At 45.1% G+C, this 19,681-nt stretch overlaps 1 protein-coding gene and 1 long non-coding RNA gene across 6 annotated transcripts in view; one reads left to right on the top strand and one right to left on the bottom strand.

Moving 5' to 3' along the window:
• Positions 1 to 37: 37 nt before the first annotated feature.
• RAB3GAP2 (RAB3 GTPase activating non-catalytic protein subunit 2) overlaps positions 38 to 19,681 on the bottom strand; it is a 104,902-nt gene continuing 85,258 nt past the window's right edge. For 2 of the 5 annotated variants that reach the window (XM_040460935.1, XM_040460934.1), the window contains exons 25-36: positions 17,581 to 17,754; positions 17,370 to 17,476; positions 14,342 to 14,408; positions 12,045 to 12,115; positions 10,732 to 10,794; positions 9,207 to 9,242; positions 7,921 to 7,995; positions 7,206 to 7,424; positions 4,078 to 4,167; positions 3,342 to 3,563; positions 2,285 to 2,443; positions 112 to 1,859 (exon numbers count right to left, since the gene is read on the bottom strand). In XM_040460935.1, the coding sequence (XP_040316869.1) occupies positions 1,704 to 1,859; positions 2,285 to 2,443; positions 3,342 to 3,563; positions 4,078 to 4,167; positions 7,206 to 7,424; positions 7,921 to 7,995; positions 9,207 to 9,242; positions 10,732 to 10,794; positions 12,045 to 12,115; positions 14,342 to 14,408; positions 17,370 to 17,476; positions 17,581 to 17,754 (1,439 nt within the window). In that variant the 3' untranslated portion in view covers positions 112 to 1,703. Of the gene's footprint in view, positions 1,860 to 2,284; positions 2,444 to 3,341; positions 3,564 to 4,077; positions 4,168 to 7,205; positions 7,425 to 7,920; positions 7,996 to 9,206; positions 9,243 to 10,731; positions 10,795 to 12,044; positions 12,116 to 14,341; positions 14,409 to 17,369; positions 17,477 to 17,580; positions 17,755 to 19,681 lie in introns of all 5 variants that reach the window. The other 3 variants (XM_040460936.1, XM_040460938.1, XR_005786325.1) reach the window with 2 other exon arrangements.
• The window catches only part of LOC121020857 (uncharacterized), a 22,744-nt gene continuing 5,438 nt past the window's right edge, over positions 2,376 to 19,681 (top strand). The window contains exon 1 of the long non-coding RNA XR_005786326.1: positions 2,376 to 2,472. This is a non-coding gene — a long non-coding RNA (uncharacterized LOC121020857). The remainder of the gene's footprint in view (positions 2,473 to 19,681) is intronic.

Genomic DNA, 19,681 nt, shown 5'->3' on the forward strand with positions numbered 1-19,681 from the left:
CAACAATCCCCAAATTTGATTACGAGTCCTACCAGAATTAGTCTAACCAGGTTTATTCTCTAAAATGCTCATTAGGTACCCCTTCCCCCAGAAATGACACTTGGATCAAAGTGAGGATTTAAAGTTTCTTTGACCAGCCCCCAAAATTCATAACTACTTTCAGACTAAGCTTTTGGGATGCATATAACAAGTGACTACATAAAGCTAGGTAGGTTCACAAGAAATCACACAAATGGGTCTGGATGGGGCAGCGGAGATCCAAGCAGGGGGTGAGACGTTGGGCTAGCTCTCGGTCCTTCTCAGTGCTGCCACGGTACAGCGGGACCTTCGACCAGGCTTACAGGCCCTCACCCAAATAGTCGAGACGTCTTCCAACTTTATCTTTCAAGATTTTTAAATTAGACAGTAATTATTAAGTCTTAGACTGTTCAGTTCGTATTCGGGTGTTGCCTTTTAGTTAAAAAGAATTAGGATATCCTCTGAGGATCCTCAGACATAAGACTTTTTTCTTTAGTCCTTGAGGGGCATGCTCCTCAATTCCCCAATCGCTAAAGTTGGCTTCTCACAAGTACGAAACAAACTTCGGTATCACAATGAGTTACTATGAATAACACCTGTGATCCATGACAGAGGTCAGTAATTGCACTATATGGCTACATTCCAAAAATATACCGTTATACTTGGTATTTGTGGAGCTTTTACAGAGTTTTGGTTAATGTGGTTTTACTCAACAAGTAATTATTCAGCACTTGGACTGCACAGGCACTCTCGGGTACAAGATCATCTTATTCTCTCCACCCAGCTGTGAGGTAGGTTTGCGGAGCCGTAATTATCACCGAGCCTCTTCTGGGCTGTTCCCAAGAACAGATAACATTACCATATCCCAGAAGCAGACGTTTCTAAACACTGGTAGGAAAAATACAGTGGGACTTAAATTTTTAGCATCGTTGCCCTTTTTTTAAAACATAAATTTTACAAGATAGTACAGTTTTACAATCACCTGATGTGGATACAACTTTGAATCTTGGCAAAGGGAAATCTCAGCTTACACCGTAATTAACTTTGCTGTGTGCCTGCGTCGCGGATTCTCAAGTTGGCAAGCACAGCAGGTTAAGGTTCTGTTCAGCGTCCCTTCTGATGAACGTGATGATCTCGAACCCGTTCTTCCTCCAAAGCAAGGTCATCCTCCGGTGGCGGCAGCATAACCTCTGGGAAAGAGCCTGTCCGCGTCCTGACTCCAGGCGGCGGCCCGGGTGTGGGACTGGGGCATGCCGACAAAAGCGAGTGGGTCGTTTCCCTCATTTTACTGACGGGGACTACACATGAACACGTTTAAATTTAATTACAATAACATTTCAAGTACAAAATATAGACTCTGATAATAACATAATCTGTAAATTATAACCCATTTGAAATAGCAAAGTTTACCAATAGAGCTACTTAAAGTGCTTAAATTAGAAATAAACAGTAAAACACCTGTTAGTAATTAATGGTATCATTGATATTTGTTTATATTTTATCTTCAATATTAACGAAAGGAGTGGATTTAGCCAGAACTGCACTTTTAAAAGTAGTATGTGTTTTTATTTTACAAAAGAAAAAAGATAGACTCCCTCCATAAAATTCCAGATCTTCCTATGTAAAATTACCATGCACTAATTCATGTTGTTCACAACTGTAGACGGTTCACAACTGGCTGAGTGTCATAAAGAAGGACTCGATATGGCTTCCACAGCTTCAATGAGGTGTAAGGCTAAACCGTACTGCCCGTGGTTTTCCGGTAGCAGCTCGATTACTTTATGTACTAGTTTAGCTGTTGTTGCGATTGGCACTTCTGTGTTTTGAAGATCCTGGGGGTTCTGCAAATGGAACAAAAAAATGACCAGTCATACACAACAGTAACTGTTGGTCGCTTCAGAGTTATCAGAATAGTTACTTCCTAGTAAGAATGCTTTTCTTTGGACCTAAATTAAACTTGTAATTTAAATCTTCTCCTTAACCGTTATTAAATATGCATTTGAGAAAACACCCAAGGGCACCTGGGTGGCTCAGTCAGGTAAGCGTCCCACTCTTGATTTCAGCTCAGGTCACGATCTTACGGTTCGTGAGATCGAGCCCCACGTCGGGCTCTGCGCTGACGGCACAGAGCCTGCCTGGGATTCTCTCCCTCCCTCCGCCCTTCCCCCGCTTACTCTGTCTCTGATAGACGACAGACAGACAGACAGACAGACAGGTAGACGGCAGGCATCCAGTGGCCTCATCGGTCCCACGCTCCCATACTCACCATCGCTTTCAGCCAGGTACAGAGCGTGGGTGGGAGTCGGGCCAGCAGCTCCATGCCTTCTTTCGTCTGGGTGCGGAGAAGCGCGTGCGCCAGTCTCTGCCCTGTTAACACCAGCAGCTGAGAGGCGAGGACCTCTTTGTCCTGAACCTGGAGGATGGCCTGAGGAGATGAACGTGGACAAACGTACGGTAAGAGCTAACAGATTTATTTACTCCAGGAAAGGCTTTGCCAGTGAAGAGATTCCCGTTCGTTTTTGAGCTGTGGCCGTGTATACAACCAACGAAGAAGAGTCCAAATCAAATTTGGCATTCAAAATGCAAATTTCTCCTCATCACCTAATTTTTCTTATCCCCTAATTTTTTTAATTCAATACGACTAGAAGAGTCAGTTTTTAAATTTCTGGCAAAGAAGGGGACTTAAAATCACATCATGACTGCTGACGACCCTCTAATGGCTTCCGAACACACTCTGAATCACCACGAGCTACGAGACGGGACCTGGCCCCTGCCGACCTCCCGCCTCGTCTCTGACGTCTTCATCTTCCGTGCTATGTACGGTCCCCCACGCGGGCCCTTCTGGCCTGGCACGCTGCCAAGCTAGTCCCGCTACGGGGCCTCTGTTCTTGTCGCTACTCGGGCCATGAGCTCTGTTGCCCCAGTTTTCTGTTACTGGCTGCATCTTCTCCTCGGGGGCTCGGTTCAGATGTCACCTCTGACCACCGCTGTTCGTCACAGCGTTTCTCACTCAGTACAGGAGTCGGCGTGCTCTTCTGCTACCAGCAGACTATTGATCCCACGAGGAAGGGATCTGGTCTGTGTGTTTTACTCTTGTGCCCTTTGCATAGAACAGGCCTGACACACTGGAGGAGTCTGTTAAACACAGACCAGAAACGGGCAACTGATTACAGTTTTATATTTTAATATTCTTTTATTTGGGGGCCTAGAAGTTCTAACAGAAAGAAAAGCTAAAAGCTTAACTGGAGACTTTTCTGATTCTTTACTCCAACTATAAATGTTCTAACTTGAGCCCCCACCTCCCGCTCCTACGGTGATATTACCTCTTCTCCTAAGTGGTCAACTCCATAGTTGTAGAGTTCCCCCACATAATGCCTTCGAACAACATCTTCACTAACTTGAAGGTGATGAGCCAAATCCACGGCCAGAACTGGCCAATCTTGGTCTTTCCCAAAAGGAGTGGTTGGTGCCTCTTCAGAGGACTCTCTGTCCTTCATAACTGAATGCTGGGCCTGGACGGCTGCACTAACGACTTTCAGTAAGAACTCAAAAATGGAGAAGGACACAGAGCACTGTTAGTATATCTCGTTTTAAAATGTCTAAATCAAAGTAATTGTTGGCTTTCCTCTCAATCAGGGTAGCTCTTCCATTAAAATTAATGATCAGGGCGCCTGGGTGGCTCAGTCGGTTAAGCGTCCGACTTCAGCTCAGGTCACGATCTCACGGTCCGTGAGTTCGAGCCCCGCGTCGGGCTCTGGGCTGATGGCTCAGAGCCTGGAGCCTGCTTCCGAGTCTGTGTCTCCCTCTCTCTCTGCCCCTCCCCCGTTCATGCTCTGTCTCTCTCTGTCTCAAAAATAAATAAACGTTAAAAAAAATTAAAAAAAAAATAAAAATAAATTCTTTAAAAAAAAAAATGATCAAAGAGGAACATATACTTGAAAGGAAAAATGGCTCTCCAGAATACCCTGGAAGTGGTCGCCATCCTTTAAGACCTGCTACCTTTTTTATTTACTATTATTTTCTGAGACACACAAACAAAATCCAGTAATTGTAATTTACCTGTTGTCGTACAGAAATAAAGTTTGGATCCATTTCCCCACTAGGTAATAACTGAATTGAAGTTAGGTCTTTGAAAAATGCATTCTTCCCCTGAAGAGAAAAAAAGACCAAAAAAACTGATGAATACATTACTATTAAAGGCAAGACAAAAGATTTTAAAATTTAGTCATTTAATGGATAAGTCACGGTTGATGTTTCTTCTCCTTGAACAGTAACATTTCAGAATTTTATTCACTTAATTTTTATAATAATCAGTATACGGTAGGCAGCCTTTAAGGTATGATCCCCTCCCCCTGCTATGCAGGCCTCGGGTTGTCCCCTGCCCTTGAGTGGGGGCTGGACCTGGTGCCAGCAGAAGAGCAGAGATGTTAGCGTGTCACTTGCCAGATTTGGGTGCTCACATTCACGCTCCTTGCCCTGAGGGAAGCCGGCACCCACAGCAACCACGGAAGCCCGCAAGTGGATCCCCCATCTCCACCCCAGTTGGGCCTCGAGATGGGACTGCCGCCCCGGCTAAAACCCTACCTCAAGACTCCTGAAAGCCTTTGAGCCTGAGGCACTAACTAAGGGGTGGAGGGCGGGCAGAACCCAGATTCCTGACCCAGGAAAATGGTAGTAAATGTTTGTTGTTTTCAGCCACTAAATTTTGAGATAATTTGTTATGCAGTAATAGATAACAAAGACGTGTGTGTACTCTGAATTCTTTTAAAAACACTTGTTTAACTCGGAAGTCATCTTTAAGAGAATGGATGTGTGTCTGAAAAGGCGAAGCAGAACATCAGAAAGCTGGATTTCAGAACTTCCTTGGAAGGAAGTGTAACACAGAGCCAAGAACACCGGCCTCCGGAAGTTGCCAAGACCCAGCTTCTAGTCCCAGGCCCACACTTGCCACCATGTTATCTTGGACAAACGACCCCACCATCCCAGGCTGCTGTGTGTTCACCTGCAGACAGTCATCGGGTATCTTCTAACGTATTTTCTAGACCCAAAGGTTATCCGTAGCGTGACTGCCAATGAGGATAAAGCTACTCATCCTTTAGTGAGGAGAAACAGCAGACTCCCTAGGGCAAGCCCCTGCATTACAGACATCACTGATTCAATTTTTCCACAAACTCACGCACAATTTGTTACTCTCTAGATTCCGCCCGGTGGTCTCAGTTATAATGAGGGTCTACCGTACGTGAGGGCCTCTGGGCGGGGAACACGTATGCACAGCTATCACAGCACCATTTGTTTACCACGTTCTCGACACCGCTCAGCACTTCGTGTTAAGTGAACGTAACCCTCGGAACCACCATAAAGCAGGTACTAGAATCATCACTTCTGAATGAGAAAACTGAGGCCAGGAGAAGCTCAGGAAGACTCGCCAGGAAATGGCAGAGCTAGGATTCAGTTTCACCAGCCAAACCCCACTGCCTCTGCACGTGAGAGTCCCACAGCTGTCTCGGGGCATCCTGGCACGACCTGGGCTGGGACTAACATCACCACCGGGCTTGTCCAATACGTGTTCTGGTCTCACAAGCTCCCTGAGGGGACTACTGAGCTAGGCACACGGTTTTAGTTTTTCTTTAAAGAAAAAAAATTTACCCTCTGCTTTTACAAACATCAAGGCAAGCTATAAACATTCACCCAGAATCTATGTTCACAAATGTAAAAACGATATCATTACTTTATGAGGTAGGTAAAAATTTGTCATCAGCCTTCTACCTTTCAAAGGTCAACTACTGAGATTTAAACGTGAAAATAACTTTCTTAAAACATAGCTACTTCTGTTTATATCTACCCCCTAACTCAACACATCCAAAACCCCTCTACATGGGCTTCCTTGGGAAGCCACGAGCCGTCCAAGCTTGGGAGCTCATGGAACTGGGGCCCCTTCGTGTCCTGCGGCACCTTTCCCAGCCTGTCCTCATGGTACAGGTTCCCCCAGACCTTCCACGACTTCCTCTTCTCCCCAGTCCACACCCTCAGTGACTCATCGCTGTCACTGGTTCCCCAGACCACGGCCGCGTCTCCCCTCTTCTGCATCCTGCTGACGCTGACTCTTCTCCAACATCTCCTTAATTTTAAATTTATTAAACATTTACTGGGTTCCTGTGGCATGCCAGGCACGGCACAGAGCCGGGGGAACAGCGAAGAAGTGGTAAGTTAGTGCAGAGCAAGACCTGGAGGAGAAGGTGACACTTAAGTGAGAAAGGGACAACACGCAGAAGCTGTGGCCACAGCAAAACCACGGTCTAGGAAAACGGGCCACCGCAGTGAGAAGAGGGAAAAGTGTCTGCCTGCTCTAGGGGAGGGGGTAGTCAGGAGTCGCCGCAGGGCAGGCGCACGGAGGAACGGGTGGAGGGAGGAGAGGCAGCCCCTGGTGCGGAGAGCCTTCCTCTGCCTCCAGCGCAGTCATGGGCCGGCGTCTCCCGCCCCACCCGCGCTCTCCCCGCTAAAGGGACCTGTGAATTCGGGACAAGCCGCTGAGCATTCCCTGTGTTCCTTCTTCAGGGGGCAGCCTCTGTGCAGGGAGCAGGAGCCTGAAGGGCAGCCCGCGCGAGTCCAGCCGTGCCCCAGGCACGTGAGTCACTGAGGGTGAAATACATCACTTTCCCACAAGGCTAAGCTGTGTTCTCCAACTCTGCTTCTGTCAGTGAAAGGCTAAGTAATAAAGCTGGCCAACCGCCTGACTTCTGATTTTCATCTCCAGCTGTCTGGATCCTGTCTGAGTAAATGTGCGTTCTGGAAAGGGAATTGTGGCAGCGTGGGACTGGACGGAGAGAAAGCGAAAGACCAGAAGGCCTGAACTGGGTGATGGGAGGGATGGACGGAGGCGGTTTCAGGAAGAATCGACGAGAGGGGCTCGAAGGGGAGACAGCAAGAGACCTTCACGGCTTCCCGTCCGCCCGGGCGCAGCCGGGGATTAGGACAGCAGCGTAGGTCAAGGGCAGAGTGCGGGTGAGGGGGTCGAGACAGATTTTAGATATGAAGTGTCTGGGGTCGCACAGCACATTCTGAGAGAGACAGGATCCCCCTGAGTCACACAAGTACCGAGCAACTTCAAGTGTGAAAGATGAGTCTGGCTCCTCGTCCTGCGAGACCCTCGGCTGCGAGGTGGCTCGGGCGTCCTCGGAGGGACATACCTTACTATCAAAGAGTGAAAGCGGCTTCACGGTTTTCAGAGAAAACCTCATAATGGCGAAGAGGATGGAGCACAGGACGGAATGGTGCTCCACCAGCGGGTAGTGGATGTGTTTCTGCTCGAAGGCCAGCTCCACGATCGAGATCGGTCCTTCGACGGCGAGCCACGCGTCCTCCGTATCCAGGACAGGTGCCTGCATTTCATCCCTGCTAACGTCAGCCTACGTGTTTTCAGAACAGAGAACTGTGTTCAGAACCGGAGAGATAACAGCTTGCAAACACGTTAACGAGCTTTACCAGTGGGAAGTACAAACCCCTTTTGTCCCCGCACCTCCGATTTACAACAACAACTCTAATCCTTTATAAGAAACCACTATTTGGGGGGCTTAAGTCAAAACTAAGAAATGAATAAATGAAAAAACTTTTTTCTCTAGTCCAATGATTTTAACAACATTTAGGGGCGCCCAGGTGGCTCAGTAAGTTAAGCGTCCAACTTCGGCTCAGGTCATGATCTCATGGTTCATGGGTACGAGCCCCACATCAGACGCTGTGCTGACAGCTCAGCCTGGAACCTGTATCGCATTCTGTGTCTCCCTGTCTGTCTGTCTGCCTGTCCCCCGCTCGTGCTCTCTCTCTCAAAAATAAACACTGAAAAAAATTAATAAAAAAAAAAAACATTTACTGTCTTAGTTCAGAATGCAAATACACCTCTTTTACCTCCATTAAAGTCTGAAGAAGATCCAAGCAGGAGCCGAGGAAAGAGGTCATTGCCGTGTCGCTCATCCCCACATCCTGTTGTTTTTTTTTTTAAAGGAACATAATTAGTGCCAGGAGCAAAGCTGCTACACTTACTATCAGAAAAATAAAAAACAGGCCTATGTAACTGTCTGCACTGCACAGACAAGAAGACCCGGGCACATTTTATTCCTTTCTTGAGCGTCAACTAATTTTAAATCGGGCTTTAAAAATTATGGTACCACTATCAACTTTATGAAAGTTAGTGTCCTTCGTGTGTTGAAAGACATGGTGTCGTCAGACGCCACAGACGGTGGCACTCTGCTTGCGGGCAGGCTCGCTAAGGCACGTCACAGCCACCTGCGTGAGACCGCACAGCCACACACACGACCCTGGCACGGGAAGACGCACACACGAAAGCCCCATCTGTCAGGTCGCAAGAAAACAACCTGCTCTGGTTTTGGAGCGTCCTTCAGGGACGGAGCTGAACCCTCTAAACAAAACCTGAATCCTCGAGCCTGTGAACTAAACACCAGACCCGTGCTGTGGGCACCAGGCCGTTCCTCCTGACTCCAGATTGACCCACAAGGTGCCTGGAGTCAACATAAACAACCAACCAATAAGCCCCTAACATCTAAGGGATCCAGAGCGCACACAGGTATAACTGTAGCCACAGAGCCACTCTCGAGGGCACAGCGGAAGAATCTTCGACGGTGGCGGCTTTTCAGGGCTGTGGGCCTAGAACGGCTACATGCACGTGCCCCGTTACTTCCTAAGGTGTTGCAATAAGAATACTTCAAAGCTTCAAGCAAAAGTCTGCACTGTTAATCCCTGGCCTCAAACAGAAGCCCGGTATCCGTGGGCTGGAATGTTGCTTAAGGCTTATTCGTACAATGGTTGTTCCATAAAGGTGGCTACGTTCGCTCATGAATCTGCCCCGACCGGACACTGGCTGCCGCCGTCAGGAAGCACAGAAACCACACGCGGCAAAGCCAAGACGGCCTGGCGCCCTCCCATCCACGGTCCAGACTGAAGACACCTTGTGAAAACTCACCTGACACACAGCATCTGACAACCTGGAAAGGTCAATTAAAATTGGCCGCAGTTCGTGACCAGTCTCCTTAGTATCACACTCTCTTTCCACCTTTATCTCCTGACAGGTCACCAAAATGGTAACAAAGGCAAAGTTCACCCCTGCCTGAAGTTAATAAGGCACCTACGTAAAGCACAGGATTAACTATACATCCAGTTAAAGGAGATTCACTTACCCTTCGGCATAACCTATCCTTTGGTGATTTTCCAACCTAAGGCAAAAGGACACAGAATACTATATTTATTTAACAATTGAAAAAAAAAAGGCATTACTATGGTATAGGAAATAAAAAGTAACGAAATTTAAAGAACCTAAATCGAGCTATAAATAAATGTTGGTTCTGCTCATTTAACTTTGTGGTGGAACTTAAAACATATATTATGAAAATATGTCACGCTGGGCCCCCAAATAATCCTTTCAAAAATAAATATTTTTGAACTATTAAATAAAAAAAGAACTCTAAAAGTCTGGTGATCAATTTGTACAATCAAGTAACTGTGTTGCCTTCAAACCCAGAACAAAACTCAAGGTTATGAATAAAGAGCAGCTAAGAATTCTGCCTGTTGATAAAGACACATGATAATTTTTTAAATGGTAAGGAGAGACCATCTAATGCAGACAGAAGTTAAATTCCTAGCTCAGAAAACTGGTTGATTTTCTCGATTCCGTAAGCACAGAGATTCCACCGTGCACTTTACCCAAGGTGATAAGTGGGAGCGGAAAGTTCTGCTCTTCAGGAACATGCCTTGATCAGAATTCACAGGAGGCAGTGGTAAGTACCAGGGATGGGACTCCAGCACAAAGGCCGCTTCACCTCGTTGCCTCTCCTGAGATCACTGCCATGGCCTTCACACGACCAAGCCCAGCCCGTCCCAATCCCAACATTTCACCCTGTTGCCTGCAAAATGCAAACCTGAACCTATCGTTCCCCTGCGTTGAGCTGCCCCAGTGTCTTCAAGACAAAGAAGAGCCACCACTGACGACCCTCCCCCTGCCGTATGTGCCCTACGCTGAGTGGTCTACACATACCATTAGAAAACCCCAAATCCAGGGCCTACCCGGGAAGTACTTCATGCCCTGCTTCCTGCACTTTCCTAAGCCTGCGCTTCAAGCACACGAAGCTACTCACAGCTCTGATTCAAAAACACAGCCTCCTGTGTCCACGACTTTGTTGTTAATGCCTCTTCTTCTCACCCACTGCTTCATACGTACTAATCTTCAACATTCAGCCCAGAAGCCCTCCCTCTGGTCTGTTACTTACTTCCTCTTCTCCACTCCAAAGGCAGCCTATGTACCCTGTGGACTGGGAGTCCTCCAAGGGCAGGGACTGGGGCTTTTAGCTCTGTGGCCATAGAACTTAGCACAGTTCTTGGCACAGAAGAGATACTCATCATAATCAATACTTGTCAAATGACTCATCAAAATTCTCTGCCTCCTCGTTCAGGACTGCTCAAAAAATTCAAATCCAGGTTGTGAGGCTCAAGCGTGACCGGGGACGGGAGAATGCTAGAACACTAAGCAGTAACATACACGCAGAACTCTTGCGTCACTATTCTCCCAAAAGAGCAGCGGTCGGAGGTGCAGGTGAACAGAACAGGATCAGAAAGGCCATAGGAGTGAGTTTCGAAAAAGAAACATTTAAGCAGGCAAGGAAGGTGAGCACACAGGGAAAAACAGGTGTAACTAGAAAAACATGTTACCGGTGACAGGAGCTGTGGCCCAAAGTGGGTCTGAATGTAGCGCTGCTCATGGCTTAGGAACGTCTGTCACCGACATCAGAAAGAACATGTTGTAATTACAGCGGTAACTCTCCTGACATCCGCTTAACTGAGCCACATGAACCTCCCTCTGGACGGGCCTGGGGACGGTGACGACGGCCTGGCGCCCAGCTTGGGGGCAGGGCCCCACCGGCTGCAGTCTTTGCCCAGGTGCTGGGTTTGCTCCCAACGCTGCTCACGCTGGGTGTCATATGTAATGTCGCAATTATGCAACTTAATGAAATAACTGATAAAATGTGAGGAAACAAAGGGAGTTGTTTATTTAACTACCAGGTTGAAGGCTTTCAAAACATTTGTGGAGATTTAACACCGATGTCTACTGGATTAGACAGAGGGACAGCTACAAAGATGAGGGCAGAGCTTATAAAATCTAAACATTTTGCACTCAGACTGCATCACAACGTTAAAGAATCAGGATCTAGAAATCACAGGCCAGGCATTAGGGGTGAGGTTTACGTAGGAAAACCAAAGTAGGGTGGCAGTCCTACTCAAAGAAAATATCTTAGCCCTATATCCAAAGATTGATGAGAAACTGTATATTTGTACACTTCAATTTCAGCTCCAGTCATGACCTCATGGTTTGTGGGTTCAAGCTCCGTATTGGGCTCTGTGCTGACAGTGCTGAACCTGCTTGAGATTCATTCTCTCTCTCTCTCTCTCTCTCTCTCTCTCTCTCTCTCGGGGGGGGGCCCACCCCTCCCCTGCTCACGGGCTCGTTCTCTCTCTCTCCCTCCACTCTCTCTCTCAAAATAAATAAGACTTAAAAAAGTTTAAAAAAAATAATAATAAGGTGCGAGGCACCTGGGTGGCTCAGTCAGTTAGGCGTCTGACTCCTGATTTCGGCTCAGGTCATGATCTTGCAGTCATGAGATTGAGCCCCGTGTCCAGCTCTGTGCTGAGCACAGAGCCTGCTTGGGATTCTCTCTCTCCCTCTGCCCCTCCCCCACTCCTTCCCTCTTTTTCTCAAAATAAACATTAAAGAAAAAGTGCAAATCCCTGATTCAACCACGAGTCTTACTCTCTTTGCTTAAGGAGCTTTTAAAGTAAATTACTTTCAAGGACCTGAGGTTCTTCTCCAGGTCATCAAGATGCCAGCATGGGAATTACGTTTAACTGAGCATTAGTAAAATGTAATACCAAACAAAAAAGTCTAACAAGGCCCATGGTAAATAATCTTTCTAATATTAATTAAGGGAACAAAATAAACAAGTAGATGACACTTAAAATGACCTTACCTTATCCATCAAGTATGTAGCAGCAGAAAATCTTTTAACCAAGAATGTATTCCACATCATCAGTGCAATACCTAGACAGCAAGTAAAAGCGGTGAGTAGAAAGCTGATCTATTTTCCCTTTCACCACACCTAATAAATTACTGTCTTCCTTAAACTTATAAAGCTATATGGGCTATTTATTACATATCGTTTCTTACATCTTATGTAATACTTATAAAATTACCAAAAACCTTGATCTTCAACAATAATCAGAACTGAGCTGCATAAGAGGATATCCAAAAGGCTAATAATCATAAGAAAAGATCCACATCATTAGTTACCAGAGAAACACAAATTAGAATCACAAGAAAATATCATTACACAAACAACACAAAGGCTAAAATTGTTTTTATTTTTTTTTTAATTTTTTAATGTTTAATTTTGAGAGACAGAAAGAGAGACGGCACGAGCAGGAAAGGGGCAGAGAGAGAGGGACACACAGAATCCAAAGCAGGCCCCAGGCTCCGAGCTGTCAGCACAGAACCCAATGCGGGGCTGAAACTCGCAAACTGAGAGATCATGGCCTGAGCCGAAGTCGGATGCTCAACCGACTGAGCCACCCGGACGCCAACAAAGGCTAAAATTGTTTTTAATGACAGTGCCAAGTGTTGGGGAGCATGTGGAAAAAACTGGAATGCTCACGGATTGCTGGGGGCATCACAAATTGCAAAACTGCTTGGTCACATCTACTAAGCTAACCGCGTGTCTGACGTATGGCCCGGGGACTCTACTGCACGCACGGATGAACACGAAGACCCGTACAGGCGTGTTGAGAACAGCTTTGTTCGAAACAGCCAAACAGGAGAAACAGCCCCGTGTCTAAAACTGATTTTTTTCATAAGCAACCACCAAATAAAGTGTCATGTAAGGAAGTATTAAAAAAACAAAACAGAATACAAAAGACACCAAGCAAGAAATCTGGGCTCTATACTTCCATATACAATAAACCATGGCATCAAACTTTCAGAAACAGTGGTCAATTAGGCGACTTAAACATGACATTTCCCATGCGGTCACCACTACCCCCTTGTCTGCTTCTGGATGTAAGGGTGAGAAGCCAGGAAGCTGACAAACAGGTAAGTTCTTACTTAACTACTAGCCGGAAGTTAGCAGTGACTTAATTTTATCAAGAAGGAAAGAATTCTATGGAGACCTTGTTTTCCAAATGAGTCATTTCTCTTTTCTCTTTGGAAGAAGGTCAGATCTAAGAGACGAATAAATAAAATTTTCAAGTTCTCTTCACATAAAATGAGACAATTTAGAATTTCTGCAACTTGACGTCATACCACTGGGAGAAGGCGGTACCATTCTAGAAGAGACAAGGAGCTTCTCTAAAGTTCACCACACAGACATCAAGATGACGCCTCCCTCTTACGTGGCCCAACTTCTAGTTTCCCCACTTACTTATTAGTAAAATAACTAGCCTCGTTCTGAGCTGTTCCATTAATTCTTCCAGGGAAACCCAGCTATCCATTTAATGGAAACAGCAGCCTATTTGCAATTTTTCTACAACAATGTGTGACATTTTTTCAAGGAGACATCAGCAGTCCCCACGGTGTGGCAGCCACCAGAAGAGTACTCACAGGTGCTGAAAGGAGCGCCAGGGGCACCTGGGTGGCTATCGGTTCAGCACCTCTTGATTTCAGCTCAGGTCGTGATCTCCCCGGTCGTGAGATTGAGCCATGACAGTGCAGGGCCAGCTTGGGATTCTCTCTCTCTCTCTCTCTCTCTCTCTCTCTCTCTCTCTCTCTCTCTCTCCCCCCTCCCCTCCCCTCCCCTCTCTGTCCCTCCCCCCGCCCTCACTTGTTCTCTTGTGCACTGTCTCTCTCAAAACAAATAAACTTAAAAAAAAAAAAAAAAAAGCACAAGCTGTTTTGTAGGGTATATATGACTAGGCTCCTGGCTCCCTAACTTTGTCATCAGGAACTGCAGTCCTCAGAAGCCCAGCCCTCCTTCCTCATCTACCTGTGACCTAAAAAGAAGAGCAGTGATTTCCGTATAACATTCTCCTTACTCACTAGGAACAGCTGGGAAACCAGTGGGCGGGGACAGTGGGGAGAACTATGGCCACCCCCTCCTCCCCTTCTGGAGAGCATTTCTCCCAGCACTTCAAACAGCCAGGACTTGTCACATCACAATACACACTCAGTTACAGGTGAGATTTGAACTATCAAATGAAAATTTAACAGAATGCGAACTTAAAAGATTCCCGCTTCTTTTGAATCAACCAGTTATGTTTTTAACACCTATTTACTTACCATTCTGAACATGTGCATTAAGAATGTGCTTCAAGTGTTCTATTGACCTAATGAAAAAACGTGCTTCCTTACATACAGGGAGAAAAAGAGAGAGAGAAAAAAAACAGAAGTATCATTTAACAGATGTTTCAATATAAATGGTAACTTTTTACATAAATTTCTGCATAAAGCTACCCAAGAATGCTGTGATAAGAACATAAAATCATTAGGTAAGAAGTAATTTTTCATAGGATAGTGTCAATGGTATCTTGAAATTCACATGATCTACATAATGATTGATTCCTAGAAACCCCCAGGTCATATATGCTGACATCTGGAATCAAAATTTTCTCTGGTCTGTATATAACAGCAGTATTTTCTCCAATACTTGACTTTCACAAGGATGTGAAAACAGTGGGTTTACTTCTTTGCAAATATCATTCATTCATTATTCACCAAATATTTACTGAGCAACTACTATATATCACGGTGTCTGAGGCGCCAGAGATACTGCAACGAACAAACAGACCCGAATCCTCGGGGAACGTAACCACTGAGGCTACGTTCCAGCGAGGGAGCCAAGTAAATATGGTGTGTAAATTATACAGTATGTCGGTGATATGTGCCAAGGAGGAAAACCAGAGCAGTGAAGGGAAACAAGACCTACTGGAGGGGATGGCTGAATTCAACCTTCTAATTGAGGTAGTTGCTTACATAGTAAACACTCAAATATAGCATGCGAAACCGATGAAATTATCCGGACCTTTGCTCAGTAACTGTATGGCCTGTATAAAGATTAAATATTATCACCTTTGCCGACACATACCGGTGTTCGAGACTTCCCAAAGGTGGGGCGCCTGGGTGGCTCAGTCGGTTGAGTGTTCAACCTCTTGATTTTGGCTCAGGTCATGATCTCAGGGTCGTGAGACTGAGCCCCTGCATCGGGCTCTGAGCTAAGTGCAGAGACTGCTTAAGATTCTCTCTCTCTCTCTCTCTCTCTCTCTGTTCCTCCCTCTCTCACGCTCTCTCTCAAAAAAAAAAAAAAAAAAATTCCCCAAAGTAATTTCAGTTGTTTTGATCCTAATAAAGCTGTGTGCATAAAATGGTGGAAGAAGGGTAGGGGTCGGATGGGGTAAGGAGGGCTATTTGAGAAGAAAAAAAAAGACGAGAAAAGCGGCCACTTATTTGAAATGTAAACAATTTCAATAGACAATGATAACATTAATCAAAGTGTCAGGCGCTGTGTATGCACCTTCTCTATAAATTGCCACAATCCTCTGAGGTAGCCCTAGTCCTCATGTACTTTTAGGAGAAAAGCGAGAACAAAGGGTTCAGAAATGTTCCCAGAGGTCACACAGCTGTTAATAGTGGCAATGGGCTTGACCTCAATTCTGTGTCTACTCTGCAAGCTGCCTTTGGTTTATAATGAATGATGTAAAAACAGTTGTTTTTTCTTAATTTTTTTTTGATGTGTATTTATTTTTGAGAGAGAGAGAGAGAGACAGGGTGAGCTGGGGAGCAGCAGATAGAGAGACAGACAGAATCCAAAGCAGGCTCCAGGCTCCAAGCTGTCAGCACAGAGCCCAACACGGGCTCGAACTCATGAACCGTGAGATCATGAGCTGAGCCAAAGTCAGTGCTTAACTGACTAAGCCACCCAGGCGCCCCAAAACAGTTTTCTTAAGTATCACTTTCTTAGACCCGAATCTGGAATTAATTTATCCAGATTTTAGAAATTATTATGTCCTTACTATAGCCTTAACATTCTTTTCTCATGTAAGAAAAATATTCCATGTAAGGGGAGAGCCCGAACACAATTATCACTCAGACTGCAGAGGAGTCCACAGAAGAGGGTGACTCAAGGGTCATCAAGACGGTCCGCTGTCCTAAAATCACTTTTTGGTCAAGGTTTAGTTGATCAAAGGCCATTCCTTTGCTTAAAGCACTTTCTTTTCTAAAGCTCTTCCTTGAATATGTAATTGATTATGTATCAAAGACCATTTTTTTTGGAGGAAGAATATGATTACCATTAAAGTACTGGTGTGAATGAGTTCATCAGTGAGATGTTTCTTCAAAAGCGCAACCTGATCCAAGGGCGACAAGGTGTTAATTTTGCTCTGAGGAGGATCATTTCCCGGAGCGCTGACAAGGGGGACCTACGTGAAGGACTTACTGGTAAAGAGGAATAGCCATCCTATGTTTGGACATCTTACTTGATCCTGGCATCAACCCTGAAGGACTGGCACCTTTATTAAAAAAAAAAGGTGAAGGGAGAAAACAACCGGTCCAGAGGTTCAGCGGCTGGCCCGAACCCAGACACTTGTCACAGCCATTCATCTGGGATCCAAACCAGGGCTCCTGCCCCCAGGACGGGCCCTTCTCCCGTTCTGCTTCTGGACTGTGAGTGTGCCAGGAGAGAAGGTGGCTACCGCGAGCGGGAGAAAAGAGTGTCCAAGCAGAGAGGAGAAAGGGCAGCAAGGCTAACCCTGGACTGAGTCGGCCTGGACGTGACTTTCTTGATTTTTCTTCTGAGGCAAACGTAAGAGAAGTGACAAACACGGGCTTTCTAAACAAGCAGACACTAGGTGAACGTCAGGACCTTTACCCTGGCTTTCATCACAAGGACTACAATGTTAAAACGTTTCCACTAGGTAGGTGCTGTCTCCTGTATGAAATCAAAAGGAAACAACTCTACTCATCACAACCCAACCAGGAGTGGGGCAAAACACACTGGCTTTAAAGACAAAGAAACCCAGGCTTAAATCCGGGCCCAGACCCCAACCTGACAAGGTATGCCGGGGCACGGAACAGAACTTCTCTGAGCTCTCGTCTTCTCTAGAGTGGGGATCGCGACAATGTCCGCACCACACAGGTTTTCTGTGAAGACTGTAAGCGATCATGAAAAAGGCCTAGCACCGCTCCTAGTGTGGAGGCATTCCAAAGGGGAAAGTCCAGTGTTTCCAGTAAGTTACCGAATTACACATTCTCACAGGTGCACAGCATGAGCACGACAACAGAATCAACAGGACAGAAGTAGCAGGAATCTTACCTCTGGGTCTTTATTCCATTGAACAACATACTCCCAACAACAATGCGCGTAGAGCACATCTAGCTCAAGGCTACAGGGAAACTGCCTATAGGCTGAATGCAGCAAGTCTGAAAGCCAGAAGAGAGAGACGTACTTAGTATTCTTTCCCTAACAAAGTCTCAGCCACATCTCCCCCTCTCTGGATTGTGTTTTCTCCGTGTTTCTGTGTTACCTGGTATAGTTCCGAGGTTCGTCTCCACCTCTGGCACCTCATATAAACCTCTGTTAATACCTTCTTTGGGTTCATCTGGGTTTTCTGCATCTCTGTCCTTATTAGCCAGTTTTAACACCTCAGGGCTGAAGTCCTGTTTAAATATCCACTTGGCTACACTGTCTGCAATGCCACCTACAGTTTGGAGACAAGAAACAAAATGAAAACTTACCGTGTTCGCCAAAGAGAGCCAACACAGTGCACGATCTGGTCTTCCTTATAAAGAGATCTAAGTGCCACATTCAGTTCCGCACCTGAGAGTGACCCCCAAAAGCCATGAGATTCACCAGTGTAATACCTACCATTCATCTTGTGAGGGCAGGTGGGATATCTGATATCTAAGGGCATCTCTATACTCTCATAAAATATTAGAGAAATGTAAATGCATTCACATATTCGTGGCTATATACCACGTGGTTTCTATGTCCACAAATTCAAAGTATACTTTAACAGACACAGATGAAGGGATGAATATATCTTTAAAACACTTTCACTTAATTGTAAGTGAAACTGATCAGCATAATACTTGCCTAGGTTCCTTAGCATATTACTTTTAATAGTCAACTAACTTGCCTATATGGAATATTTATGGGCAAAACTTAGCCATGTATAAGAAACATGATGCCATCCCAAGTTTCGGTCATCAATACACTTCAAAAAAATTATAAATGTAATCTGAAAAACACTCAAGACAAAAAGTCCTGTTTATTACTTAAAACAAATTATACACTCTTCTATAATTCACCAAAACCTTTCTTTCTTCCTACTTGGATTCAAATACAACCTTTCCAAAAAAACAAAACAAAAGTTTCACAGTAAAATCACAATTATCAGTGAAAATAAATGACAGCAGTAGGCTGAGTGATCTAATTTCTTATGTCTGATTTCCAAATCAACTGGTAATTTTCATTCTAGAATCAAGCCCTTGATTATATTGCTTAGGTTAATATCACAGTGATGGTCCTACACTATCAGCAGGTGACAGCATAGGGTATAATGAGTTACAGTTACAAATTTTTTTGATTTAAACTTAAAAAAATAAATAAAGGTTTCCATCTGCACAGAGTATTTTTTCCCATCCCTTCACTTGCAGTCTCTGTGTCCTTTCATCTAAAGTCAGTCTCTAGGCAGCATATATAGGTCTTTTTTTTGTTTTCTCATCCATTCAGGCACCTGATGCCTTTTGATTACAGAATTTAGTACATTTATAATTAAAGTAATTACTGATAGGTATACACCTATGGCATTTAATTGCTTTCTGGCTGTTTTCATGGTTCCTCTCTTCGTGCTTTCTTCCTCTGTGGCTTGATAACTTTCTTTGGTGATATGTTTATACCCCTTTCTCTTTCTCTTTTGTGTATTTACTATAGGTTTTTGCTCTGTAGTTACCATGAGCTTAGATATAACAACTTGTGTCTGTCGTGGGCTATTTTAAGTTGATAACAAGTTTGATCCTGTTGGAAAGTTCAACATAATGACTCTCTGGTACCACACTTTATATTTTTGATGTCACATTTCACATCTTTTTATCTTGCATATCCCTTAACTATTATAATCATAGTTGTCTTTGTGTTTTTTTAATGTTTTTATTTTATTTTTTGAGACAGAGCATGAGGGGAGGGGTTGAGAGAGGAGACACAGAATCCAAAGCAGGCTCCAGGCTCTGAGCTGTCAGCACAGAGCCCAATGTAGGGCTCGAACCCACAGATGCAAGAGCATGACCTGAACCGAAGTCACATGCTCAACTGAATGAGCCACCCAGGTGCCCCTTGTATTTACTTATTTTTTTTTAATGTTTATTTATTTTGAGAGAGAGAGCACGTGTGTGAACGGGAGAGGGGTGGGGGGAGGGTGGTGGAGAGAGACAGAATCCCAAGCAGGCTCTGCAATGTCACTGCAGAGTCTGACATGGGGCTCGAACTCACGAATGGTGAGATCATGACCTGAGCCAAAATCGAGAGCTGGATGCTTAACTGACTGAGCCACCCAGGTGCCCCTCATAGTGGTCTTTTAACCTTCATGCTAGCTTTATAAGTGATTACTCCGCTACCTTTTATATATA

The sequence above is a fragment of the Herpailurus yagouaroundi genome, unplaced genomic scaffold (assembly GCF_014898765.1).
Source record: "Herpailurus yagouaroundi ecotype Mexico unplaced genomic scaffold, PumYag 253, whole genome shotgun sequence".
Classification (NCBI taxonomy): domain Eukaryota; kingdom Metazoa; phylum Chordata; class Mammalia; order Carnivora; family Felidae; genus Herpailurus; species Herpailurus yagouaroundi.